At 40.4% G+C, this 27526-nt stretch overlaps 1 protein-coding gene and 1 pseudogene across 4 annotated transcripts; one reads left to right on the top strand and one right to left on the bottom strand.

The window, feature by feature from the left end:
• Nucleotides 1–240: 240 nt before the first annotated feature.
• Nucleotides 241–26602, top strand: LRRC42 (leucine rich repeat containing 42). Of its 4 annotated transcripts, XM_054720527.1 has the most exons (10): nucleotides 241–438; nucleotides 1748–1808; nucleotides 3444–3476; nucleotides 5665–6151; nucleotides 17883–18014; nucleotides 19190–19308; nucleotides 20792–20880; nucleotides 21052–21165; nucleotides 24699–24783; nucleotides 26101–26602. In XM_054720527.1, the coding sequence occupies exons 4-10, from the start codon at nucleotides 5679–5681 to the stop codon at nucleotides 26373–26375; spliced, it is 1287 nt and encodes a 428-aa protein (XP_054576502.1). In that variant the 5' UTR covers nucleotides 241–438; nucleotides 1748–1808; nucleotides 3444–3476; nucleotides 5665–5678; the 3' UTR covers nucleotides 26376–26602. The 4 variants fall into 4 exon arrangements, with proteins under 4 accessions (XP_054576502.1, XP_027997898.1, XP_008137503.1 ...); XM_028142097.2 differs by lacking the exon at nucleotides 3444–3476; XM_008139281.2 differs by lacking the exons at nucleotides 1748–1808; nucleotides 3444–3476.
• On the bottom strand, nucleotides 9681–10513 carry LOC103283998 (protein FRG1-like; annotated as a pseudogene).
• Nucleotides 26603–27526: the final 924 nt, after the last annotated feature.

Here is a 27526-nt window from a genome sequence, read left to right as displayed (position 1 = left end):
AACCGCCCACCGGCCTTTGCCGAGGGGGGCCTCCCGCTCCCCAGCTCCGCTCCGTCCCTAGGGCCCGTGAGACCCAAGGGACCCGCCCCCGGGCCCGCGCGCACGCGCAGTCCCCACCTCTCCGCGATCCGAGCCCTTGGCCCTCAGGTCGCCAGCCCAGGGCCCGGCCCCGCCCCCAGGCCCGGCCCGGCCCCGCCCCTCATGCCGGGTCCGCGCACGCGCGTCTCCCCTGCCCAGCCTACCCCCTCGCCCCTGTCAGCCCCGCGGTCCCACGGCGCTAGGTCGCCCCCAGCCCCTTCCCTCCTCCCATCCTTTCTCTGTCCCACCCTCCGGAGCTTTGTGCCCGGAGAGCCGAGCCGCTTCCTCTCTCTGCCACGCCGCGGGAGGAGGGAGCTGCCACCGACGAGCTGCAGCTCGCTGCCCCGGGCAGGGGCACAGGTAGGTGGCGGCCGCGGGCTGGGCCGCTTACGGAGCCCTGGGCCGCGAGTGGGGGCGGGGGCGAGGTGTGAGGGAGGGGCGGCGTGGGGGAGGGGAAGGCCGGGAGGGATGCGGTTGGGGTGTGGTTGGGTGAAAGGTGTGAAGATGACGATATCGGGGTGTGGAAGGTGGGTTTAAGGGTGAGGTAGAGGTGCTGGAGTGGGGTACGGGGGCGTGTGAGAATTGGGGTTCGGGGCGGGGTGGGAGAAGGGAACCGGATTTTTGGGCGGCGGATTCGGGGAGGGGCATGCGTGGGAATTTAGAGAAATGGAGAATTGCAGTGCTGGGAAAGGGGCTTTGAGGAGTGCGAGGAGGAAAGGATCTAGGGTTGAAATAGGAGAAAGGGTGGGGTCTTGAGGGTGGAGAAGAAAGAAGTTGGGGCTGTGGATTGTGAAGTTGAGCCTAGTGAAGCCTGAAGGAAGGGGATTTTGAAGGTTGAAGACAGGACAAGAGATGGAGAGATTTGGATCCTAGGAGAGGGAATCCCAGAGGGGGGAGGAAGGGAAGAAGAGGTGGTACTGGACCGAATAGACGGTGCCTGGGGGTGAGAGTGGGTGGGGTGGAATGATGTGGGGAACTGGAGGGAGGCTGGTGGTGGTGGGATTGGGTCTGGGGACCGGGAGCCCAGTTTCAGAAGGGCCAGGGAAGGATTAGAAGGGCATAAGGTTTGAGAGGTGTGGGCAGAGGAGCTGAGAGTGGGTGAAGGAAAGAGGGTTTGGGATTTTTTCCTGTAGAAATTGGATTTTGGGTGAGAAGCTCTAAAGTTAGCAGGTAGGAAAAACTAAACTTGAAGTCTCAAGATGTGGGCGAGATTGGTGTGTTCCTGGAGAAAACTAGGGAGCAGGGTATGGTACTGTCCTCTGGAGCTTGAGAGAGGAAAGGGTATGGGTGAGAAGGCAGGTAGGAAAATGCAAGTTACAGGGGACAAGAATAGAGAGAGGAATTGAAAATTGAATAATGGTGGCTGACACAGAACAGTGAAGGTAAGATTGTTAGTTGCTTATTCATGGCTTGGAACTAGTTTCTGTTCAGGTTTTTAGGTGGGAAATTTTCTCAAGAATTCTGCATTTTCAAGTGAACCAAGGGTGTCCGCAGCCTTGAGATGAAGGCCATGAGTAGACAGATGTTTCCCTGGTGTGTGGATGTGGGCAGTTTCTGCCCTGGCAGAAGGAAGAAGGGAGGCCTCGATGTAGCTCTCTGTCCTGGCTCTGTTCCCACCAACTCTCCTCAAATGTCCACTGTTGTTGTTTTTTGTGTGTGTTTTTTTAAGTCTCCTCTCAGTCCCTCCATCCTCCCAGCTTGAGCCAGTGAATACCAGAGGAATCAAACAGGTGGGTGAGATTAATTTTTAACATTTTTTTTTAATCCTTCAGGCTTATGTCATACTTTTATTCTTGAAAGACAGCATCATGCAGTGGAAAGAGCTTGAATTTTGGAGTATCACAGCCTTGAGGTTTAATGCTGGCTCTGTCACTTACTAGATAGGTACTTTAAGTAAGTTACGTTACTTCTCTGAGCCTCTGAGCCTGTTAAATGGCAATCTTGACCTCATAAGATTGTTGAAGATTCCATGAGATCATTTAATATAGTACCTAGCACAGTGCTTGACAACTGGTAGATGCTTAATAAATGGTAGCTATCATATCTACTATCATTATGGTGGGGATTATTAACTTACTTTACCTACTGAAGTTAGGTGTTTTCTTCTCTTTCTCTTCAAAGTAGATATCCATAGACTCAGATCACAATTTTAATCCTGTTGCCTCCCTCTCCCCCCCAAACTCCAACCCCCCACTTGTCATGAGAATAAGGCATTTCCTTATTCTCATGCTTCCTGCTTGGTAAACTGGCTTCAAGTTCTAAAAAGCTATCATGTTTACTTATCATTTCTTTTATTTTGCCTCTTATTCAAAGAGGCTGCAGAGAACTGAGTTATTAATGTAGTAAGGTTATATTTTACTCATTGGATGAAATGACATGCTGCATGGTATTGGTTTATTTATGGTGGCCAAATGCTAGAACATGCACTGTTGTGATATTTTTCTACAATGTTGTATGGGTTACAAAACTGCCTCTCTGTAGGAAGCTGGGAAACTATTAGAATGCCCGTTACTCTGTTGATCTAATATAAAAGAGCTAATGCAGATCTACACTGGACATTGTTATCCTTACAGATACTGATTATTTCAGTTTTCAAGTTTCTATGGGTTTTTGCCATGGTATGTCCCCTGAGGAGACCCATTCATAATAGACCACCCTGTACAACAGCCAGGTGGAAGGAAAAACCAAGTACAGAAGCTTTGTGTGGAGTTCTCTTGCCTTTCTGGTTTATTATCTTGAAAGGTTTAAATACAAAAGATTGTAATTTTTAGATCGTTTTGTAGTACCTCACAGATTCTCAGGAAGCTCCTTATTGGGAGAATGCAACATGCACAGATTCAGTAGTAGAAATCAAAGCTCAGCAGATACCCTGAACCAAGATGAGTTCCTCAAGTAGCATAGTGGAAGAGTAGAGAGGACTTGGGGTTTCTGGACAGATGATATGGGTTTACTCTTTAGGAAATTTTGGATCTCTTTTCATTATTTAGGAAGACAACTAGCACTTGATGAGTATTTTAAGGGTAAAATATAGCCATAACTATGCCTTTTTTTTGAAAATGATCTCTAGAAGCAGAAGTTGCCAGGATTTGGGGCAGCCTGGGTTAACACCCTTACTCCTGTCCCAAGCTGCTGTGCCCCCTGCTGGATAGAATCAGACTTCTTTGATTTTCACCCAAAGTACTCCTCCATTTGTCCATTTTACTCCAAAGTTTGTGGAAAGCAAACTTTTGGGGGTGAGGATTATGGGTATACAGATGGGCAGATTCTGTTTCTTTGTCAAGGAGCTTATAGTGTGCTGAGCCATTGTAATATATTATCTTCCATTGAATTTGCCTTTCTATTAAAATAAAATCATTTCTTTTTAGGACTGTACCTGCTGTCTACTTTTGGATCTACAGGTAGAGTAGGACTCTGAGTGTCTGATCATAGAGATAAAGACCAAAGGGGTCTGCTTTACCTCCTCAAGATTAAAGTCTGTGAGGCTGAAGGGGCCAGATGTTAACTTCTACTGGAAGCCCTTAGAACAAGCGAGGCATCTCCTTAGTAGCAGGCTAAACACCAGCAAGACTATGAGTTACAAGAGCCCGCACTGTTATAGGAGGTTTTTTCTTTTCTGGTTTGTAGATCCCCCTGCCCCGCCCCCCTCATAGTACCAGTAGCAATATACTCCCATCATTTGCTTTGCTTCCACCACCTGCAGAAGGGTCTGGCAAGTGGGGGAGGAGCTGCAGCTGTTGCCTGGAAGAGGGGTTGGCTCCTAGCAACAGTATCAGCAGGCCCTGCAGCTCAGAACACTAAGCCTGTCCCTTTGAGGTCTCACTCTTCATCTCAGCAAATATCTGTTGAGAGCTTACTCAGCACTAGACGCTATGTTAGGCCTGGGAACGAGAAACAAATCAAATAAGTGCCTTGCCTTCAAAGAGCTCACAACTCTGGGAACATTAGTAAGAGAAGAGACAGAGTACATGGTGCTAAGTGTTATGTAGAAGGAGCCATTGGTGCTTTGGGAAAACCAGACAGGCATGCTCTGGTACAGGGGTTAGGGAAGGTTTCCCAGGAGAGGGACGGTGGTGGAAATGATGAGTAGGAATTAGCTAAGTCAGAGAAGCAGAGAAGGGTGTTCCAGCCAAAGGGAGCCAAATGGGCAAAGGCCAGTGGGAAAAGAGCCCAGCCAGTTTACCTGGTGGGTGGTATTGCTTGGTCAGAGTAGAGCATAAGGAAAAGGGTGAGGCTCTTAGCCTAAGCTAGGCCCTCTTTTCTGATGTGTTTTACACACATAATTATCCTTGGGAGAAACATGGATTGTACTGATGCCCACAAACAGGATCAACTGTTTGATCTTCAGAGAGTCAGCATTTTTGATCACTGACTTGTTTGCTGACACTTTTAAGTGTCGTCATAGCTACATCCTAGCCTTGCATTGATGCAGAAAAAGCTGGGTGGGTTCACTTTAAAACTCAATGAAAGTCTTTCAGAGATAATAGCAGCTTTTTTAATTTCGTGCACCGGGCCTCTAGTTGTTGTAGAAATGATAATCAAATACTTTCCTTTAACATAGCAATTTCTTGTGTATTTAGAAATCTCATAGTTCCTCAGGAAAACATTTATTCCAGTTAGTGCTTCCATACAAAATGTAATCATGTGATCACATAAATACCCAACTGTTTTTAATATTTCACCTTACCTCAAAAGTGCCCTAAAAGTGTCTTAATAGAAGTGATGCTTCCAAGGGCTAGAATAGCTTTTATTTAGCTCTTGAGATGGAGGTCTTCATTTGTAAATCCAATACAAACCCTATTGCTTGTGGTCTGTGTAAGGTTTAGCAAATGAGTAAACTGCAGTTCTGCAAATATCTGCTCAGGGCCTGTGATATGCCAGAGCACTTTGTTAGGCAGTCTGGCTGAATTAAACATGGTCCCTCCTCTCAAGGAGCTCAGACCAGCTGAACACAGACCCAGAAACAAATCAGTGAGCCAAGTACAACAAAGAAGTGTGAGGAAGGTACCATGGTAGCAAGGCAATTTTTCATTTCTAGTCTTTGTTCTATATGTATACATGGTTTAAAAAAAATAGAAATAATAAATTCCAAATGTACTATTTGTAACTTGCAAATCAATAAAAATTTTATAATTGTAATGACTGCATAACATTCCATGGTATGGATGTATCATAATTCATTTAATAACACTCCTGTTTTTGGACATTTAGGTTGTTTCCTATTGTTTTGTTAATATCAACTGCTGCCATGACTTACTTTGTAGATGATCCTTTGCCCACTTCTGTGTTAAACTTCCTTAGGGTAAATTTTTAAAATGACATACTGGTATGAACTGGATTCTGAAAGATGAATGGGAGATCACCAGCTAGACAAGAAAAGGGGGAGGGTAGGAAAGGGCATTCCGGGTAGAGGCAATAGAAGCAGTCTCCAGTGCCAAAGTTCATAGGCAACTGCTAAGCTTCATTTTCCCAAACCAGCCACAGGGCCTGCCTGGTAGGCTCATAAAACTCTGGGCACAGCAAGATGAAGTTACATGTTACAAATGTCATTTTAATTGGATTTGCTTCCCTTGTGCCTTGCTTTTACAGTTGCAAGCAAGGCAATGTCTTACTACCTCAACTCAGAAAACCACCTGGACCCAGGGCCCATCTATGTGCGAGAGAATGGGCAGCTGCACATGGTCAATCTGGCGTTGGATGGCGTCAGGAGCAGCCTGCAGAAGCCAAGGCCTTTCAGACTGTTTCCCAAAGGCTTTTCTGTGGAGCTTTGCATGAACAGGGAAGATGATACTGCACAGAAAGAGAAGACCGATCACTTCATCTTCACATACACTCGGGAGGGGAACCTTCGGTACTCTGCCAAATCCCTCTTCAGCCTGGTCCTGGGCTTCATCTCCGACAACGTTGATCACATTGATTCCCTTATTGGCTTTCCTGAGCAGATTGCTGAAAAGCTGTTCTCTGCTGCTGAAGCCAGACAGAAATTCACAGAGCCTGGTGCAGGGCTGAGAGCTTTACAGAAATTCACAGAGGCCTATGGAAGTCTGGTGCTTTGCTCCCTGTGTTTGCGAAACAGGTGGGTATTCTGATTAGGATATTGAATGTTTTATTGGGTGTGTTAATTGTGTCAAGCTCTGGGGCTTTAGTAGGCTTGGAGGCTTCCCCCATCAAATAAAACTTTAGAACTTCCAGACAGAGATGCACCATTTTGAGAAAAATCACTGTCTGTCTTCCAACCTCACTCTCACAGGCAACGCTTAGCTTTATTCTGAAAACACTTTACAAGGATGAGTTGATTGCCACAGCTCCATTAGGTAGAAAATACTCTTCTACCAACTTTTCTCGTAAGAGAAAATAGCAAAGACAAGATGTGATCTGTCCCTTGGTATGCTTTGGGGATGTGAAAATTAGTAAGCAGAGTTCTCAGCCCTTTTCCAGTTTTCAGACTATTAGGTTTTGAGCATTAGATAAAAAGAAACTTTAAAAGAACGAGTGATTAAAATTTCAAGTATCGCCCTAGTTGGTTTGGCTCAGTGGATAGAGCATCGGCCTACAGACTGAAGGGTCCCAGGTTCGATTCTGGCCACGGGCATATGCCCGGGTTTTGGGCTCGATCCCCAGTGGGGGGCGTGCAGGAGGCAGCCAATAAATGATTTCTCTCATCATTGATGTTTCTATCTCTCTCCCCCTCTCCCTTCCTCTCTGAAATCAATAAAAGGAATATATTAAAAAAAAATTTCAAGTATCCTAAAATTTGAAAATTTTCAAATAAGGTCCAAACACTAACACAAAGGGCTGTCTTTCCTAACAAAGCAGATATATTTTCTTGTAACTTGCCTTTGCTCATATACTACTTGTTATTTAAAGTTTTTATTCCACCATCATGTAAAATGACTTTCAAAGCATCTACGAATTTTTTTTAAATGTACACAGAAAACAATTTAAAACAAACACAAAAAAGTAGAAAGGCAAACGTAAGTCTTCCTCTCATTTCCTATTTCCTCTTTCCAGAGGCAACTACTATTATCAATTTCTTTTATATCATTCTAGAGATATTCTGTACATATACATGCATATACAGTTCCCTTTGTACTACAAATGGCAACACGCTGCTTACACTGTGCACCTTGCTTCACATATTTTGAAAATCATTTACCATCAATACTTGTAGATTTTTAAAATAGCTGTGTAGTATACCACTATATGAATTTTTTGTGATAATGTGAAAGGCAGCTTACACATTAGTAAGATGCATAGTCAATATGATCATTAAGACCCTGGCTGGGTAGCTCAGTTGGCTAGAGCATTATCCCAATACACCAAGTTGTGGGTTTGATCCCCAGTCAGGGCACATACAAGAATCAACCAATGAATACATAAATAAGTGCAAAAATGCAACAACAAATTGATGTTTCTCTCTCTCTCTCCTCCCCCCCTCCATTCTCCTCTCTCTCCCTCCCTACCTCTCTCTCTCTCAAATCAATTTAAAAAAATATATAATCATTAAAACAAGGCTAAACAGAAAGTGTGTAATAAAAGAGGAAGTCATTCCAGAAAGCATAAGTTAAGCTCATATTGCTTGGGAAAATAAAGAAGCAATCTTTATTTAATCAGCTCATAGAATTAATATTTTTACCCCATACCAAATATTGTATTTTAAAAAGAAAAGACATAAACAGATGCAGAAAAAAAAAACAGAACTGTGGACTCATGAGGTACAGACACCTTATGAAAGCTCTGTCTTTGTGCTGTGGTCTCCGGCATGGCTGAGCCTGGGGCTGCTGCCAGTGGAAAGGAAAAAGTTACCTTCTCTAAATAAAAAAGTCAGGCAGTATTTCATTGCAGCTCATACATTTGAAATACATTTATTTATTTTTTTATTCCAAGTTATTTATTGTAGAAAATTTTGAACAATGAAAAATAGAATTATGATGTATACCTCATTTTAAAATTATTTTATAAAGGCGATACATACTATTTGTGAAATACGTAAACCTGTAATATTAAAAAATTAATAGTCTCACCATTCACGGTAATCACTTTCAAATATATATCTTTATACATTTTGGAATATACCCTAATCCACAACTCGTATTCTGTTTTCTTCCTCTACTTACCATTATGGCTTAAGTATTTTTCATGATAGTGAAAATGCTTTTTATCCATTTGTGATGTCTGCATACTGTTCCAGTGGTCAGATTGGATGAGAATAGTACTTTTATTCATGTTTAATGAGAGCATAAATTAGTGTAACATTTCTGAAAAGCAGCTTAGCAATATGTATCAAGAGCCTTAAAAAACACCCATAACATTTGCTAGCCCATTAATTCCATTCACTAAGAATCTATTCTAATTTCTAATAATAATTGCATATAGGAACAAATGTTTTTACGTAAGAGTATTCATTATAGTAGTAGTTGTAATAGTGAAACCTGAAAGTTGACTATTCAACAATAGGAAATTAGTTAAGCAAATTATGGTACATTCATATGATATATAACTATTAAGATAATATTCAAAGAGCATTCAAAATTATGTGGTGAAATGCTCATTATATACTAAATGAAAAAATAAGAGTTAAAGTTATATTTATGATCTCAGTTTTGTTTTTTAAAATAAGGATTTTTATATGTATTGCATATATAGAAAGATAAAAGAAATCCACTGAAATATAGATAGTGGGATTGAAACTGGGTTTTAATTTTCTTTCTTTCTTGTCTTTATTGATTAAGGTATTACATATGTGTCCTTATCTCCCCATTGCCCCCCCACCTCCCCGCTCATGCCCTCACCCCCCCCAATGTTTAATTTTCTTTATAATTTTTCATATTTTCTTAATTTTTTCTCCAAGGAGGATGTGCTATTTTTATAATCAGAAAAATATAAGAAACATTTTTAACAATCTTTTGGCTCAGATTTTAATGTAACAATTCCAAACTTTGCTGTCCTATTCAGATATAAGAGTAAGATTTCCAACTGTGATCAAAAACTTCCCTTCTCCTTTTGAATTCATCCCCCTCCCCCCCAAAAAATAGGAAGAGGGCAGGAAATTTGGGTTTGCATTTGCAATCCAAGGCTGAAGCTGCAGCAACAAAGGTTTTACCAGCACAAAAGGGTTCAGGTCAAAGGGAAAGAGCTTGGAAAATAATTGAAAATAAGATAACTGGGTAGGTGCAGGGGCTTGCTGTTTTGGGATTGAGTGACAAAGCTGCCTGCCAGAGGAGAAGCCAGTGTCTTTGCAACCGGGTTCCAACCTACAGAACTGTCCTCCCTGTGTTGAAACCCCAGTGATTTTTAATCCCACTGGTGGTCACATGGAGGCAAGCATGTTTTCCTTAAAATATCACACTGTGTAACTGAAGTAAATATTAGTAGCTACCATTTAATAACGGCCTTAATAATCCTGAAAAGAAGTAATCATCAGCCCCATTTTCTAGCTGGGGAAATTGAGGCTTAGAGAGGTTAAGTAACTTTCTCACAATCACACAAGTAATTAGGGTTGTTAGAATCCAAACTCAGGTCTGTCTGACTCTAAAATATGTCTCTGCTTGTTCTGTTGCTTCTCCACTCACTGTTCTGAACTCTTTTTTTTTTCTTCCTATAAAAACACTTCCACTGGTTATTTTATTCAGAAAAACAAACAAACAAAAGACAGAGACAAAAACCCTGGTCATTTGCAGTATCTATCAGCTTTCAATTTGGCTCTCCTGCCAGAAGTGTTTCATGCAAAAATCCATCTTTCCGGACCTTTTAAAGAATTTTACTGTCTTCTTTGCTTATTTTAAGTTTCTGGTCTTGGAAGCTCTGAAATTTCTTTACATAATTGATTTCACACTGTTTAACATTTCCTTTGTCTTCCTCTGGGATGTCATCTTTTTCTTAGTTTCTCTTTCAGCACAGGATCTAATCTCCATCAGTTCTTCTCTGCTGTTTTACTTTTTGCTTCTGTATCGCCTGCTTCATTGCATCTGATAAAGCAGCTCTTTGAGGCCAATAATGCCATTTTCCCATCTTGAAAGACTGGTTCCCATTGTTCTCTTGATCCAATCGCATCTGAACGCCCAACAAGTCCATCTGAATTTATACCAAGGTATTTTCCATAGCCAGATTTTAGGGCAATTCTGGAATCAGACAATTTGACAGCTGTAAACTGCTCCGGAGGACTAGGGCCTTCATCCACTTCTTTATGTGGAGCTCCCAATGTAAAAAGTCCATTGTCAGGTGCATGTGTGTAGATTCCTTTATCCATTTCAATAGCTATGGTGCCTGAAATTTCACCAAAGTTTGTTACTGTCCACCAGATTCCAACAATATCAAGTTGGGTTTCTTCATCATCTTCTCTTTTTCTCTTCTTCTCTTTGCTCTTTTTCTTCTTACTCTTGGCCTTGGTTCCGTTGAGCACGAGTTTGGTGGACTTGACATAGGAGTATTCGGCCATGGTTCTGGTGATGCTTCTCTTTTTCACACATCTTAACCATACTCAGTCTATCCAGGATCATGGTGTAGTTCTCCATTTATTCAAGCCCTCGTTTACGTCTTTCAAAAACTTTATATATTTTTTCTTCATAAAATCTTGCATTCCTAAACACTAACCTTTTTTTGTTGTTCTTGTCAAGTGTTCCTAATCCTACTCCTCCTGCCCAATTTCACTCTAGTGGCTACCAGTACTAAGGGATTGAAAAAGCTGATTGAACTATGCCCGGTAACTTGCTAACTCTCCGTGTTCCAAACTCCTCTGACTAATTTCTTTCTTTCTTTTTTCAAGTTTCTTTTTTTTTCTTTTCAGTTTGTTTTTTTTTAGTTTCAAGGAAAACGATTTTAAATATAACAATGTTACATGCAATAAACATTAATTTCTCAAGAAAAACTATTTTAAATATGATGTTACCTGCAATAAATGCCAATTATTCAAAGAAATGATCTTACATATAATATTATATGCAATAAATATTAATATTTCAAGAAAAAAAAGGATTTTTAAGTATAATATTACCAAAACTTCACTAACATAGTATGGTATCATAAAAGTTGTAGGAAATATTAAAAATTTGCAAATAACAGGATTACTTCTATTCTAGACTATTTTTCCCCTCTGCTGGCTCTATTTATGTTCATCAGCTTATGTTGTTCATTATATTCCACAAATGAGTGAGATCATATGATATTTATCTTTCTCTAACTGGCTTATTTCGCTTAGCATGATGCTTTTAAAGTCTTTTGTCAGATATGAGTATTGCTACTACATCTTTTTTTTCTTTTCCACTTGCATGGAAAATTTTATTCCATCCCTTCACTTTTATCCTGTGTGTGTCTTTTGTTTTGAGGTGGGTCTCTTGTAGACAGCATATAGTTGGGTCATGGTTTTGTATCCATTCAGCTACCCTACACCTTTTGATTGGAGCATTTAATCCATTTACATTTAGGGTTATTATTGAGAGGTACTTATTTATAGCCATTTTAATTCTGTATGGCTAGGTTTCCCTCTCTGTTTTTTCTTCTCAGCAATCCCTTCAGCATTTCTTATAATGCTGGCCTAGTGGTGATGAACTCCTGTAGCCTTTTTTTGTCTGAGAAGCTCTTTATTTGACCATCTATTTTGAATGATAGCCTCGCTGGATTTAGTAATCTTGGTCTCAGATCCTTGCTTTCCATTACCTTGAGTACTTCATGCCATTCTCTTCTGGCCTGTAGAGTTTCTGATGAGAATCAGGTGTCAGCCTTATGGGAACTCCTTTGTAGGTAACAGTTTTCTCTTGCTGCCTTTAAGAGTCTCTTTGTCTTTAATTTTGGGCATTTTAATTATGATGTGTCTGGGCATGGGTCTATTTGGGTTCTTCTTGTTTGGGGTTCTCTGTGCCTCCTGAACTTGTGTGACTTTTCCCTTTACTAGGTTAGGGAAGTTTTCTACCATTATTTCTTCAAATACCTTCTCTATTCCTTTCTCCCTTTCTGCCTCTTATAGCACACCTATTATTCTAATATTGTTACATTTCACATTGTCCCACAGCTCCCTTAAGCTGTCCTCCTGTTTTTTATTTTATTTTATTTATTCTTAATATATATATTTTTTATTGATTTCAGAGAGGAAGGAAGAGGGAGAGAGAGATAGAAACATCCATGATGAGAGAGAATCATTGATCGGCTGCCTCCTGCAAGTTCCCCACTGGGGATCAAGCCCACAACCTGGGCATGTGCCCTTGACCGGAATCAAACCTGGGACCTTTCAGTTCGCAGTTCGACGCTCTATCCACTGAGCCAAACTGGGTAGGGCTAATTGTTTTTTCTTTTTGGTTCTCTAATTGAGTGATATTTTCAACTCTGTCTTCTAATTCACCGATTCGATCCTTAGCTCCCCCTAATCTGCTATGTATTCATTCCAATGTGTTCTTTATTTGTGTTGTCATTCTTTATTTCAGACTGTTCTTTTTTTATAGTTACTATATCTTTTTTTATGCTGTTGAGCATTTTTAACATCATTATTCTGAACTCTATTTCAGATAAATTTCTTACCTCTGCTTCATTTATCTATTCTTCTGGAGAATTCGCTAGTCCTTTCATTTGGGGGTTGTTTCTTTGTCTCCTCATTTTGGTTGTTTGGGTTTGTGACTATGTATTAGGTAGATCCTCTACACCTCTCAGTCTCTGGTGCAGGACATTGTTAACCCTTTGCACTCGCTTGCTTTTTTCTCGATTCCTGCTACCGATGCTAACCGTGTCGAGTCACACTTGACATCCGAGTGAAAAAGGTTAAAAGCTGTTTCTGACTAATTGGATCAGGCAAAGACTCAAAGCCTCCAGAGACTGCCTCTGTCTACAGCAGTGGTTCTCAACCTTTCTAATGCCGCGACCCTTTAATACAGTTCCTCATGTTGTGGTGACCCCCAACCATAAAATTATTTTCGTTGCTACTTCATAACTGTAATTTTGCTACTGTTAATGAATCGTAATGTAAATATCTGTGTTTTCTGATGGTCTTAGGCTCTACAGCAGCAGTTCGACCCACAGGTTGAGAACCGCTAGCAGGGTCACCTAAGACCATCAGAAAACACAGATATTTACATTACGATTCATTAACAGTAGCAAAATTACAGTTATGAAGTAGCAACGAAAATAATTTTATGGTTGGGGGTCACCACAACATGAGGAACTGTATTAAAGGGTCGAGGCATTAGAAAGGTTGAGAACCACTGGTCTACAGACTAATAAGATTCCGACTTGAATTGCCTCCAGGCAATCGTCCTCAGGTGGGACGAGAGTTTTTTCAACGGGGTGGGCAGTTGCTTCTGCCTAGAGCAGTGATGGGCAACCTTTTGAGCTTGGTGTGTCAAACTTCGCCAAAAAACTGAGCATAACTCGGGTAGTGTGTCACTTTGAGGAAAAAACTAACTCCAAGACTCTAGTCGCCAATGTTTCATCCTCAGGAGCAGCAAATGTTTCATCCTCGGCATGCGGCCACGTGTCATCAGAAATGGCTAAGCGTGTCAGTGCTGACACGCGTGTCATAGGTTCGCCATCACTGGCCTAGAGGCTAATTGTTAGTTTTAATCTCTTAAGTAGGCTCAGGGCAGGGTGTTTTCCAATAGTGTGTATTGACTGTCTTCCCCCCAGGCAAGGCAGATGTCTATGTGGGAAAGATGTTCTCTGCTGTGTGAGGGAATGACTCAGCCCAGGAAACTTAGGGTATCTGCCTTCTGAGCTCTATCCCCCCCGAGTCCCCAGTCCTGGGTTCTGCTCTCACAGCTCCAGTCCACTTCACCCTCTCTCTGCCAGAGCACAAGGTGGGTGGCTCCACAGGGAATTTTTGTGCATTAGCCCTTTAAGAATGTGCCCGAACTTTCAGCTGCCACTCCCTGGCAGACAGCACCCCACTGCTTTTCACAGCTAGATGTTATGTGGGTACCCTCCTCAGTTTGGTGCTCTCTGCTGGGGAGCCCAGCTTCGGGATTAGATCTCAGAGTTCTCAGTGGCTCCACTCCACAGCTGAGATATCTCTCAGGGAATTTAGTTGCCGTCTGTGGGTGCCCGGTCATCCCTTTCTCGCCTCCGCCCCTCCTACCAGTCTCTATTCGGTCTCTACCTTCAGTCTTTGGCTATCAGGGTTCTCTCCTGTGAGTTTTCCGTTGATTATTCAGGAAGTGTTTCCGTATTTCAGTTGTAATTCCAGCTTGCTCCCGGGAGCATGTCCGTGCCGCATCCTCCTACTCAGCTGCTATTTTTAATCTCTCCCGACTAATTTCTGACCATCGCCTCACCCATAGGTCCCATAGCACTGCATCCTTCTCATGGGGCTTAAAGAGGCCTGACTCGCTGTTCTGAACTCTTTAAGGGGCAATTTGGAAGAGTAGTTTTGAGCAGAACCCTAGAACTTACTAGGTACCGGTTAATAATGGCAGATTTTATAATCAAAGAAAACATGGTAATTTCAAGAGAAATATCAAAAGTGCTTTATTCAAAGTAATGTCCATCGCTAGCTACACATTTCCCCCATCTTTCAGGTAATTTGTGGATAGCGTCCCAATAGAACTTGTCTTGTTTTGAGGCAAACCATTCAGAGACCCAATTTTCCACTTCTTCGTACGTTTTGAAGTGCTGCTCAGAAAGTGCGTGTGCCATCGATCTGAACAAGTGGTAATCTGAAGGAGCAAGGTCTGGTGAATACGGTGGGTGGGTTAATACTTCCCAGGCAAGATCTTTTAACGTGTCTTTAACTGGTATGTGATGGTGTGTCATCATGAAGCAAAATTACTTTGCCATGTCTTCTGGCACATTCTGGTCGTTTCACGATCAAAGTGTGGTTCAAATTGATTATTTGTTGTCGGTAGTGATCAGTATTAACAGTTTCACCTGATTTTAGAAGCTCATAATACACCACACCTTCCTGATCCCACCAAACGCAGAACATTATCTTCTTTCCGAAGTGATTTGGCCTTGCAGTCGATGTTGATGGTTGACCTGGATCAACCCATGATTTTGTGCATTTGGGATTCTCAGAATAAATCCACTTTTAATCGCCAGTCACAATTCGATGCCAAAAAGACTTTTCGTGCAGTTGAAGCAACATTTTACTGATGACTTTTCGGTTTTCATTTGTCTTTTGTTCACTTGATGATGGCACCTATTTTCCTTCCTTTAAAATCTTTCCCATTGCTTATAAACGATCAGAAATTGTTTGCTGAGCAATGTTTAATCTTTCTGCAAGTTGTTTTTGAGTTTGACACCTATCTTCATCCAATAATGCTTGTAATGTTGGTCTTCAAACTTTTTTGGTTGACCTGGATGTTCTTTGTCTTTCACATCGAAATCATCACTTTTAAAGCGTTTAAACCAGCGTTCACAAGTATCTTGAGATGGAGCATGTTCATCATAAGCTTCACGAAGTATACGATAACTTTTTCTTCAAAATAAAGTAATGAATTAAAACTTCCCACAAATGCTCTTTTTTTGGCATGAAATTAAACATTTTTAAGTGTAAAAATATCTATGATGTTAACACCTTCCGCAGATTTGACATATGAAGTTTTGAAGTTTGCTGTCAATACAACAAAATAGCATACATATCAAATCGCATATATATCAACATATGTGTAACTCCATCTATTGAAAAAAATCTGCATTATTAACTGGTACACCTAGTATGTTCTAGATCAGTGATTTTTCAACCAGTGTGCCGCAAGAATTTTTAAAACATGCACTATCTGACTATTTAGTCAAAGGCACTGGCTTTTTTTGTTAGATTGTCAAATAAAAAAATGACAATAGCTAACACAACAATAGCCTTCTGGTGTGAATACCCTGTCTTGAACCATAAATATGTAGGTCATATAATAGAGTTGCATCTTTTGGTCACATTACATAATAAGGTTGCTTCTGATTGGTTAATTCCTGGTACCAGAAATCCTTATATACAAGTATAGGCACCTGATTTTTTAAAGTCACTTTGGAGCCATGGTTGGCAAACTGCGGCTCGCGAGCCACATGTGGCTCTTTGGCCCCTTGAGTGTGGCTCTTCCACAAAATATCATGGCCTGGGAGAGTATGTTTTGAAGAAGTGGTGTTAGAAGAAGTTTAAGTTTAAAAAATTTGGCTCTCAAAAGAAATTTCAATCGTTGTACTGTTGATATTTGGCTCTGTTGACTAATGAGTTTGCCGACCACTGCTTTGGAGCAAAAAGGGTAGGTAATAACTATTATTATATTTTTGTAAGTCAGTCTAAGTTATACCTATTTTCTTGTTAGATGGGCAAAAAATACAGTATATTTTTTAGTGTGCCACAGAATGTTAGTAATTAGTTTATGTGTGCCAAGATATGAAAAAGGTTGAAAATTGCTGTTCTAGATAAACTTCTAGTAAGGTCTGTGGTTTTGTCTGTTGGTTTCTCAGCTTTGGTTTTTGTAATGTTTGTTAATCAGATTATACATTGTTAGTCCTTCTCAGATAATGTGTTTCAGAATTATTAAAAATCTTTTGATTAATTGATCAAAGGATGTGTATTTTTCTTTCTCTGATTGCCAGTAATCCCCCAAATCTCCATTAACCCACTATAACTCTGTGAATGTAGAATGGGAAACAGCAGCTTTATTTATAGTGCAGTTAAAATACGTGTGAGGAAATAAGGCTCATTTGTGTACCCAGCTGAGCTCAGCCATCAGGCATCTTAGAGGGGTATCAGTGCCCCAGGTCATCTGTACGTAGCAGTCATGCCAGTGACAGCGTCAGTACATCTTTTGTTGGAAGTAGGAGGAAAAGAGATCTAACTTCCCTCTTACTGTCATTATTCCATCCTGTTTGTGGTAATTATGATCCTGCTGATGGAATAGAGATGTGAACACTTCTAAGTATAACCCCACTGGTCCTGGCATGCCATCCAACTCTGTGGAAACATCTAGACATCCATGAGGAAAATGGATCAGAAAGGCATGCTTTTGCCACAATTCAGTTTCCTTGTTCTTTTAGATCCTCTCCCTCTGTCACACCTAATCCCTTTTCAAAAGGACTAGAAGGTGGGGTGGAGGCCAGAGCCTGGGATGTGGAGTGCCTTTTTGATCTCCTTTCCTCTTCAGAGGAGGCACCTCCCTGATGCTGATAACAGTCTGGCACGGTGCTCCTATGTTGTTAACTTGGCTGTAGTGCTCACAGGTTTGTCTTAATAACCATCTAGATTAGAGTGAGTTCTCTCAGTAGTCATGCTGCACATACTTTTTGTAGTAAAGTTAGCTGGATAACAGAGGCACAGTGGAGTGGGCAGTTACTCAAACTTGTGGAAAAGATAAAATGTAATCTGTCAAATATCTCTTTGGATGTGAAGACTAGAACCCAGTGTTCTTGGCCCTGCTCCAGTTTTTAAACTACTAAATATTGAGCATTAGATAAAAATCAACCTTAAAGAAATAATTAATTAAAAATTTTTTGAGTATCGTAAAGTTTGGAAATTCTCCGATATGGTCCCCAAACCACCAGTCTGTCTGTTGTCTAACAAAGTAGATGTTTTCTCCTGTGACTGTTTTGCTCATATACTTTCATTTACTTATTTAAAGTTTTTATTCCACTGTCATGTAAAAAGACTTTAAATGTATTTACCAATGAAAAAAATTCAACCAGTGCCCACATAGTAATCAGTGAAGTCTGGTTATTACATAGCACTTCGTCCTGATGGAATGTTGGCTGTGCGGCACAAAGCCACAAATGGTAATTTTTTTATTTTTGTCTTTTTGTTTCCTTTTTGGTAATCTTTTTTTCTTGTTCATCTTTTTGGTAATGTTTCTAAAGAAGGAAAAGAAAAACTGTTGATTCTTCTCCATACCCCACAGATATCTGGTGATTTCAGAAAAACTGGAGGAGATTAAGTCTTTCCGGGAGTTGACCTGCCTGGATCTTTCCTGTTGCAAGCTTGGAGATGAACATGAACTCCTCGAACATCTCACCAATGAGGCCCTATCTAGGTATTACCACCATTTGCAGATGAATTGTTTTATTATTTTTAAAAGGATGATCCAATAGGATCATCTTCAAGAATACCGATTACCTCCCAAGTCTATGTTTATTTGCTAAGTTTTTCCGTAAACTTTTTCAATTTCCATTTTCTTGATAGGAGCAATATAGATTAGATAATTCTTATGAAAGTAAGTCAGATATTTAATTTTTCTAAATAACCTTTACTTCAACATGTAGCACTTGAAGCTACCTGGGCTGAAAAATAATTTTTCCCTTTATTTATCTAGTCCTAGTTTAATCTAGCAAGAGATGAGAAGTCATACAATTTTCCAAAGTCATCATTTTCTGTTTTAACTATCAATGAACTATAAATTACTTAAAAAGTCAACTATTAAAGACAGCCAAATACATCTTTTTCAAGAACCATAATTTAAAGAAATCACCCAGTTCATACCATTCACAAATAATTAGATTGATCTCAGTCTGGCCGGCAGAGAGGAGGCCTAATGGATTTCTTTGTGGTTTCATAAACACCCAAAGGGATAGCAGCTTTACAAACCTGAGTCTAACCACTTCCTGGGGCCTTCCTAGGACAGACACCTACATACTGCTCTGTGCAAAGGTATTTTTGTGTGAGGTTAGTAAAAGTTCAGGTTTCCTGTTGTGTGTGGGACACTGAAGCACATTAATACACCAGTGTCAGGTTAGCTGGATGGACTGGGTTATAGGTATGCCTTAAAAACTCAATCTGAAAATCTGGATTTATAAAGCTAGTTAAACTTAGACGATTGTTTGTTTTGCCAAAAGAATTCTCAAAGGAGTTCTTCAGCAGACTTTCCTGACATACTTAGCACAGCATTTGTCAGGAATGCAGCTTTCGTGTTTAATAAGTGTATATTTATCTCCCTAATGAAGTCCATTTATCTCATTCCACCATATACCTCTAGTGCCTTCTGCCATCTGAGATTAATGCTACATGACACTTTGATCCCTAAGTTAACCCTCACTTAGTAACTGAAATAGCACCAAAAGAACTTTAGCTTCGTTGAATGCATTGAGTGTGAAATAGCAAGGGGTAGAGGATAGTTAATATTTTTAAATGAACATTTATGAAAGTGTGTTACATACCTAGACTTTCTCAAACTCTCTTTAAATAATTTATTTATGGGCTTTGTTTTCCTAGTGTAACTCAACTCCACTTGAAGGATAATTGTCTATCTGATGCCGGGGTACGGAAAATGACAGCACCAGTTCGAGTGATGAAGAGAGGCCTTGAAAATCTAACATTATTAGACTTATCTTGTAAGTTTTATTAGAAATTATAGATTATTAATATTGGAAGAATGGCCTTAGAAATTATCTAGTTCTTCCCTTCATTTTAGAAGTGACAAATTGAGGGGACTTTGCTAGGTGCCACATCAAGTTATTGACAGAGCAGGACTAAAGCCAGAGGCTCTTGACTTCTGGCTAAATACCTCTCCTGGCATGTCAGCACCTCTTTACAGTAGGAAAAGCTCTTATAGATTCATCCGTGCCACTTACTGTGTGCAGACAGGGCAGCCTTTCATCATATTTGTAGCATCTATTTGGTTTATCTTTATTTTCTTTGAGCTGCTGACTCATAGTGTCTGTCATCTAAGTCCTTTTTTTTTTTTTTTGGTTAATCCTCACCTGAGGACATTTTTCCCACTTATTTTTAGAGAGAATGAAAGGAAGCGGGAGGGAGAGAGAGAGGAAAACATTGACATGAGAGAGACACATCGATTGGTTGCTTCCCACATGTGCCCCTACCTGGGCTGGGGAGCCTGCATTCAAGGCACGTGCCCTTGACCATTCAGTCTGCAGGCTGACGCTCTAACTACTGAGCAAAACCAGCCAGGGTAAGGATTTTTTTTTTAAATCAGTATTTGCTTGATGAAAATCTGAATGAATCCACAGTTGTGATAACTTACTCAGGGTTATCCAGATACTGAGACCAATGGTAGAAAGTTGATAGGGATCATTTACAATTTAACTGAGCATCCTTTGAATGTATGGCAGGATGGTATGGTATCGGAAAAATAGGAGGAGCAGGGTTTGAGGTCAGAGGACACTCCTTGCTCTGCTACTCTTATTAGCAGCTGTGTGCCCTTGGGCAAGTTATTTAACCTCTCTGAGTCTTGGTTTTGACTTCTGTAAAACGAAGATAATAATGAATGTCTTGCCTTCCTCCCAGGAAAGTGTATTCATTCAACAAATATTTTTTGAACATCTACAATGTGCCAGGAATTGTGCTTATGGCCTTGAGGGCTCAGTGCTAAATGTAGGACTCTCTGATGTGAGAAGTAATATGTAAGAAAGGCTTCAGAAAAAAAAGAAAATTAGTAAGGGTAATAGTCTCTGTGTCAAAGAGCCTTTGAAAGCCTTTTTAAAACAAATCTTTTTACTTTGGAAGTGAAATAGCCATAAACAAAGTCTGACGAACCATTTTAATGCATGTTTATGTATGTTGCTTTCATATGGTTGTAAATTAAACCCTTTGGGATAATTACCTGGTTCATTTTTTTTTCTGCTAAACCCCTAGCTCCTAAAAAGTTAGAGGTATAAAGGATCTTAAGGATCATCTCATGTGTGACTCCTTCTTATTACAGATAGAATAAAGATAAGATCCTTATATTTTATTTACTCTGAAAAGTTTGTTCACTCAGTATTTTATATTTTATCATTGTGTGGCCTTTTTTCTGACCTTACTGTTGGCATTTTGGCAATAAACTGTAACTGAATGCTACCTGTTTTTGACATCTAGGTAACCCTGAGATCACAGATGCAGGAATTGGATACCTCTTTTCTTTTAGAAAACTAAACTGTTTAGATATCTCTGGGACAGGGCTCAAGGTAGGACTTTTACTCCCTTCTCTTATTTTTTCACACTCACAATTTGATATTTTGCTTCTGTTAATTGTAGTTTAGAAAAAGCTGGTATTTATGATGGTGCTTCTTTCCTACTGAAAACTAGTACTAATTGACCAGATGTATGGGCTTCCTGTTCTGTCTTTCCCTCACTAGGACATCAAAGCTGTCAAACACAAGCTCCAGACCCACATAGGCCTTGTCCACTCCAAAGTGCCTCTGAAGGAATTTGATCACAGTAACTGCAAGACCGAGGGCTGGGCTGACCAGGTACTGTATATCCACCACCACCACCCCTACCCACTCCCCCCCCCCCCCCCCCCCCGCACACACACACACAGTTAATATGACTTTTTATTTTAATTCTAAGTGTCTTATTCAGCACTTTGAACAAACATTAATCCTTTGGTATTTCTTGGCTGAATTTTCATCTTTATGTCAAATCAGAGATACTGATGGCCTGTAACTGACCCAGCTACTTAAGGAAAGGTATTTGATGCTAGTCCTTAAATCTCATGCTCTGGTCACTAGATTGTGCCTTATCCTTATTGGACCTAGGAGAAAATGTCATCTTATAAAGATTCCGAAAATAAGTGAATTCTGCCCTGCTAATGAAAAAGCAGTATGACCCAGCTTCAGAAGGACATATTCTCTTAGCAGTCTAGAAAGAGCGTAAGTCAAACTAAGAATGATTCAAACCTGACTCTTCCTCTTTTGGGACACTTTTCTTACATCTCAGAGCCTTAGTGAGGAACGGTCTTTTTGTCCTCCTCTCACTCAGTGTTCCCATTTTTATCTTCTTGGCTGAACTTTACTTTGACTCAGTCTTGTCTTCTTGATGGTCTCCCTCAACTTGGTCAAGTACAGGCTTAAGTAGGAAGTCAGAAGTTAACCAAGTATACAGCACCAGTAGATGCCAGCCTGCCTGTGGCTGGTGCCTTTCTCCTTCAAACACTTTAAACCAATGTTTCTTGGTGGAGGCCTAGAGGGCTCCCCAAACTGTTTTGTTCTGCATTCCTCCTTGGCTCAAACTGTAACGCATGATGATGGACCTATCCCTGTGGTCGGCAAACTGCGGCTCATGAGCCATATGCAGCTCTTTGGCCCCTTGAGTGTGGCTCTTCCACAAAATAACACAGCCTGGGCGAGTCTATTCTGAAGAAGTGGTGTTAGAAGAAGTTTAAGTTTAAAATATTTGGCTCTCAAAAGAAATTTCAATCGTTGTACTGTTGATATTTGGCTCTGCTGACTAATGAGTTTGCCGACCACTGACCTGTCACAACTGTCTGATTGTAGTATCACCTCCCTATAGGTCAACAGGGAGGGTGGTGCTGGTGAGTCAGTGTTTCAGAAGCACTTTGAAGTTGGTCCAGAAAATGCATGCTGAACTAATTATCATAGTGCATTGCCAAGCACAGTTTGTAGCACTGGATTAATCCTAGACATAGCCAGTAGTGGACTTGGGGCAGGTAGGTGTGGGATGGTCATATAAAGGCTTGATGTAGTTTGGTAGCAGGTTGTCATGGTGAAAAGAGCATAGGCTATGGAGTCAAAGATACCTGGATTTGGGATCCTGGCTTGACAAGCTAGTAGCTATATGACTTAAGGCAACTTTGAGTCTCTGTTTCTTCATCTGTAAAATGCAGAAATCAGGACCTCTCTTGCAGAGCTTGGTAAGGATGAAGTAAAATAAAGTAAAATACCTAGCAGCCTGGCCTGGAAGTAAGCAAATTGGACTCTGCAGCTTCATGCCATGCAACCTCAGCCTGGCCCCTACGGCTTGGCTGCAGAGCTTTATCTGTCTCTTGTTGATCTCTTATTAAAACTGTTCAGGCTGACTCTGGGCTGCTCCTGCTTCATTCTCAGCAGGTGACACGGAAAAAATGAGGCTATCTAACAGGAGTCCCCTTACTTCCCTATCTCTGTCTTAAATTTTCTCCATTTCTTCAACCATATTCTACTTTCCTCCTCTGTAAGGGGAATAAGGATGCCACTTTATTCCACTATAAGCCTTGTGTTTTTCCTTTTGATCTTTCAGTTCTGTTCCTTATGATCACCAGCTTCCTTTGTGACATTTTACTAGTAATTATTTCCCTCTACTGCCCCACCACTGCATCTTCAGTCTCACCCTGTGTTGGCTGTTTTCTTTCTGTGTATAAACATACTTGAGCTACTCTTACTCTAATGTGTTCCTCATCCTCCAACAGAACTGTGAATTGTTTTCTGTTATCCATCCCACTTCCTCACTGTCTCCTCAGTTCTTAACCCTTCGTGATCTAGGTCTGGCCTCCATCCTCTACTGCAGGTGTTCGCTTAAAGGTAGCATGTGATCTCATTTTCACCTGCCTTAGCTTTTCTGCAGCATTGACACAAACATGCCTGCCTTATGCTTTTTCTCTCATGGCCTTTCTCCTGGCTCTCCCCTAACTTTTTCATTTCTGCCTTGATTCCTCTTCTCTTCTCGTATACCTCCACTCACTTCCTGGTGATCATCACTGTCCCTTCTCTCACTTGACCCATTCCTAAATATCATCCATAAATCTCTACCTGGAACCTCAAATTCAGCTTGTCCAGAACCTGACTCATTTTCTTCTTCCCTGTCCCCAAGCTCTTCTTATTGACATGCTTATTTCTTAGTCGAAGCGCTTTTTTCCCAGTTGCCTACTGAGTCACCAGATTCAGCCCATCCATCTTGGCATTCTCTTAGATCTGTCCACATTTCCCATAATCAGGAAAGTATCGTAGAAGGGTTGACAACTGATATTTATTGAGTGCTTTTTGTGTGCCAGACCCTTCATGTATGTTATCTCATTTAACAGAAGAAGAAATTGAGATCAGAAATTAAATCACTTGCCAAGGGTACCCTAGCTAGTAAGTAGTAGTGCTAACTCTGGAATTGTATTCTTAAACTGTGTCATACTGCCTCTGTGACCTGAAAATGTTTTTCTTTATGGTCATTTCATTGCATACCTTGAAAAGTATTAAATTTAGTTCTTGTTACTCATGGTATATGTGAAATAATCGTTTATTTATATATAGTTTATACTTGGCTAGATTTCCAAAAGAATTTGTAGTAGCTTATAATAAAAATACATTTGTAATGGTGGTTTTAAAAATGGCAGCTGATGCCGAAACCGGTTTGGCTCAGTGGATAGAGCGTCGGTCTGCAGACTGAAAGGTCCCAGGTTCGATTCCGGTCAGGGGCATGTACATTGGTTGCGGGCACATCCCCAGTAGGGGGTGTGCAAGAGGCAGCTGGTCGATGTTTCTCTCTCATCGATGTTTCTAGCTCTCTATCCTTCTCCCTTCCTTTCTGTAAAAAATCAATAAAATATATTTAAAAAAAAATAAAATAAAAATGGCAGCTGATCATGAAGTGTCTTGAGAATATGGAAATGTGGGCATTTTACACACATACAAGAGTTTTGAGTTATATTGATGTATTTTAAGGCATGAGGGTGAGACTAGGAATGTGTGAATAGTAAGGACTAAGGTTTCAAATTTTAGTATTTAGTTTAAGGGTATGCAGTTTATTTCTAGCTTGGAATAGAGATGAAAAGAGGGAGTGAACATTGTGGATTTTTCCTGAGTCATGCAAATACACATATCTAACAGGTTTGTATTCTGACTGGCTCTTGCATAAAAACAGAAAATCCAGGCTTGACTTGATTTTTATTCTTATCACCAATCATCTGAAGTAAGATTATTGCAGGAGTTTGTGTTTATGAGAGGGGAACAAGGAAGGTTTGATATTAAAAGCTTGAGATTTTGTTCAGATTCAAATCTTTCCAAATACATTTTAGATTGTTCTGCAGTGGGAGCGTGTGACTTCGGAAGCTGTGAAGCCACGAGATGCCTTGGAACCTCGAAAGGCAGCTCAGCACTTCTGTGAGAGATTCCCTTTTCTTTGGAGTTCCCTTTTCGCCCTTAGTTTTTTTGCACCCTTAAAGCAGTTAACTTGTTTTCACACAACGGGAAAATTAACTGTGATAGTACCAACTTAATTAGATCACCAACACTGTGTTCTCAAATAGTTTAGAGCAGCAGTCTCCAACCACCATGGTGGTTCGTGAGATCTGAAAGGTTGGCAACCGCTGGTTTAGAGTAGTACACTTTGAACACCAGTACAAGAAAAATAGCTTAATAAATGTACGTATTTATATCCCACCTTGTTCCAAAAATGATTTGCAGTGGATAGATTACAGAGATTTATAAGGAATTAAGTGTAGCCAAAAGGTAGAAGCAACTCAGGTGTTCATCAGTAGATTAATGGATAAACAAAATGTATTATTTACATACAGTGGAATATTATAATAAGCCTTAAAAGAGAAGGAAATTTTAACATATGCTATAATATGGATGAAGCTTGAAGACATTATGGTAAGTGAAATAAGCCAATCAGAAAAAGACAAATGTTATTCTTCCTATATGAGGCTTTTAGAATAGTCAAGTTCATAGAGACAGAGTGGAAGAGTGGTGTCAGGGACTGGGGAGGGGTTTTAGGGAGTTATTGTTTAATAGGTATGGAGTTTCAGTTTTGCAAAATGAAACAGTTTAGTGTTGGATGGTGGTCGTGGTAGCACAGCAATGTGAATGCACTTAATGCCACATACTGTAAACTTAAAAATGGTTAAAATGGGTGAATTTATTTATGTATATTTAACCATAATTTTTAAAAATGAGGCTAAGTGATAATATCGAAGTGAAGGGAAAATAAAGGTAACAAAACAAGAAGCCAGGGTGTACCAAAAAGGAAACACATAATGTCATATCGTTTGCTAGAGTTGTGCCATAAACTTGGCTCTTAGAAGACAGTCAAGTCCTGATTTTTAATAATAATAGCTAATATTTTTTAGCTTTTACTGTGTGCCAAGCATTGTGCTGAGCACTCTATGTATATTATTTCATTTATCTTTATATCACCCTTATGAAATAGGTTTTATATCCCTATAAAGATGAGAAAATTGAATCTCAAGTCACTTGCCCAAGGTCTCTTATCCAGGAAGTGGCAGTGTACATGCCTTCAACCTGTGCTAGTGCATATGTCACTGTTACTTTATAGGGCACTCAAAAGGGAATAGCATTAATCCAAACATCTCCCTGTTGGACCTATGTTGTTTTCTTTGGGTCATCTTTCTAGACCTAGGCAGGCATTAGCATGCCAGCGTAGTAAACTCATCACCCTTCCTTTTGTCGCTCTTACAGATGGGAAGCGGGCTCGAACAGAAACCCCAGTGAAGTGTCCCCTGGCAGACACCCACATGAACTCTTCTGAGAAACTCCAGTTCTATAGAGAGAAAGCCCCAGACTGCCATGGGCCATTGTTGAAACTTGAAGCTGTCTCAAGCCAAGAGTCAAAGAAGAGCAAGAAGAGAGGTTTTGAGGAGCCAGAAAAGGAACAGAGTAACTCTTCACAGTCTTCAAAGCAGAAATACGTGTGTCTTGCTGTGGAAGACTGGGACTTGTTAAACTCCTATTGATTGGCAGATAAAAGTTGACCTTCCCCACCCCTCCCCCATCTCTAATGTGTGAGGAAAGGGGCTGATGTTTTCCTCTTTGTTTGAATTTACCTATGACATTAGCATAGCAAGCAGATATTTCTACTTTTGTGGTGGGGAGGGGAATGCTATGGAAGTATGTAATAATTTCTAATGTATATTTTCAATACATAGTAATTTTTTCAAATAAACGTTTTTGCTGTCCTTAAGTTCTGCTTATGAAATATGGACTGGAGCCACAGGAAATAATACTGGTTTGGGATGAAAGGCCATCTGAAATAACAAGACAGCTTAGCTTGATTTGTTGCCACCCCAATTTGGCCCAGCCAATAATATATATATGTTTGGCCACCATATTGAATGCCTCCTATGTGTCATGCCCTGTCCCCCATGGAAGAAAGGTATTAGCTCCAATTTAGAGTTAAGAAAACTCAGCCTCAAGTTAAGTGAGTTGTTCAAGGTCACAGAGCTTATAAGTGACAGAACCAGAATCTATACTCCTTTCTGTCCAACTCTAAAGCCCACTCTGTTACAGTGCCTCTTAAATAATAGTTACTATTTATTAAAATCCCAGCTATTATGTCTATGAAGTAAAGCACCAGAAATCTTCACAGCAGTTCTACAAAGTATTATCACCTCTGTGTGACAGATGAGGAACCTGAGACCAATGACTTGCCTTGGACCAGTGCTTCTCAAGCTTTATTGTGCATGCAGTCACCTAGGGGTCTTGTTAAAATGCAGATTCTGATTCAGGAGGTCCAGAGTGGGATGTGAGGTTCAGCATTTGTTAAAAAGTTTCCAGATGATGCCACTGCTTCTAATTTGTGGGCTGCACTTTGAGTAGCAAGTCTCTAGACCTTCTCTGTCTATATGGTAGCCCCTAGTCACATGGCCATTGAACACTTGAAATGTGGCTAGCCCCAATTGAGATGTGCAGTAAAATACACACCGGATATCAGGCGTTGAGGTACAAAAGAATGAATGAAAGATATCTGCATGTTTAAGTATTGATTCCATGTTAAAATGGTAATTTGGGGATTAAAAATGTTCACTTCACCTGTTTTTATTTTTCTAATGTGGCCACTACAAACATAACATGGCTTGCATTTGTGATTTGCATTATATTTCCACTG

Source organism: Eptesicus fuscus, chromosome 9 (assembly GCF_027574615.1).
Source record: "Eptesicus fuscus isolate TK198812 chromosome 9, DD_ASM_mEF_20220401, whole genome shotgun sequence".
NCBI classification, from domain to species: domain Eukaryota; kingdom Metazoa; phylum Chordata; class Mammalia; order Chiroptera; family Vespertilionidae; genus Eptesicus; species Eptesicus fuscus.
The sequence above is the reverse complement of the archived record's forward strand: the minus strand, read 5'-3'. Positions and strand labels throughout refer to the sequence as shown.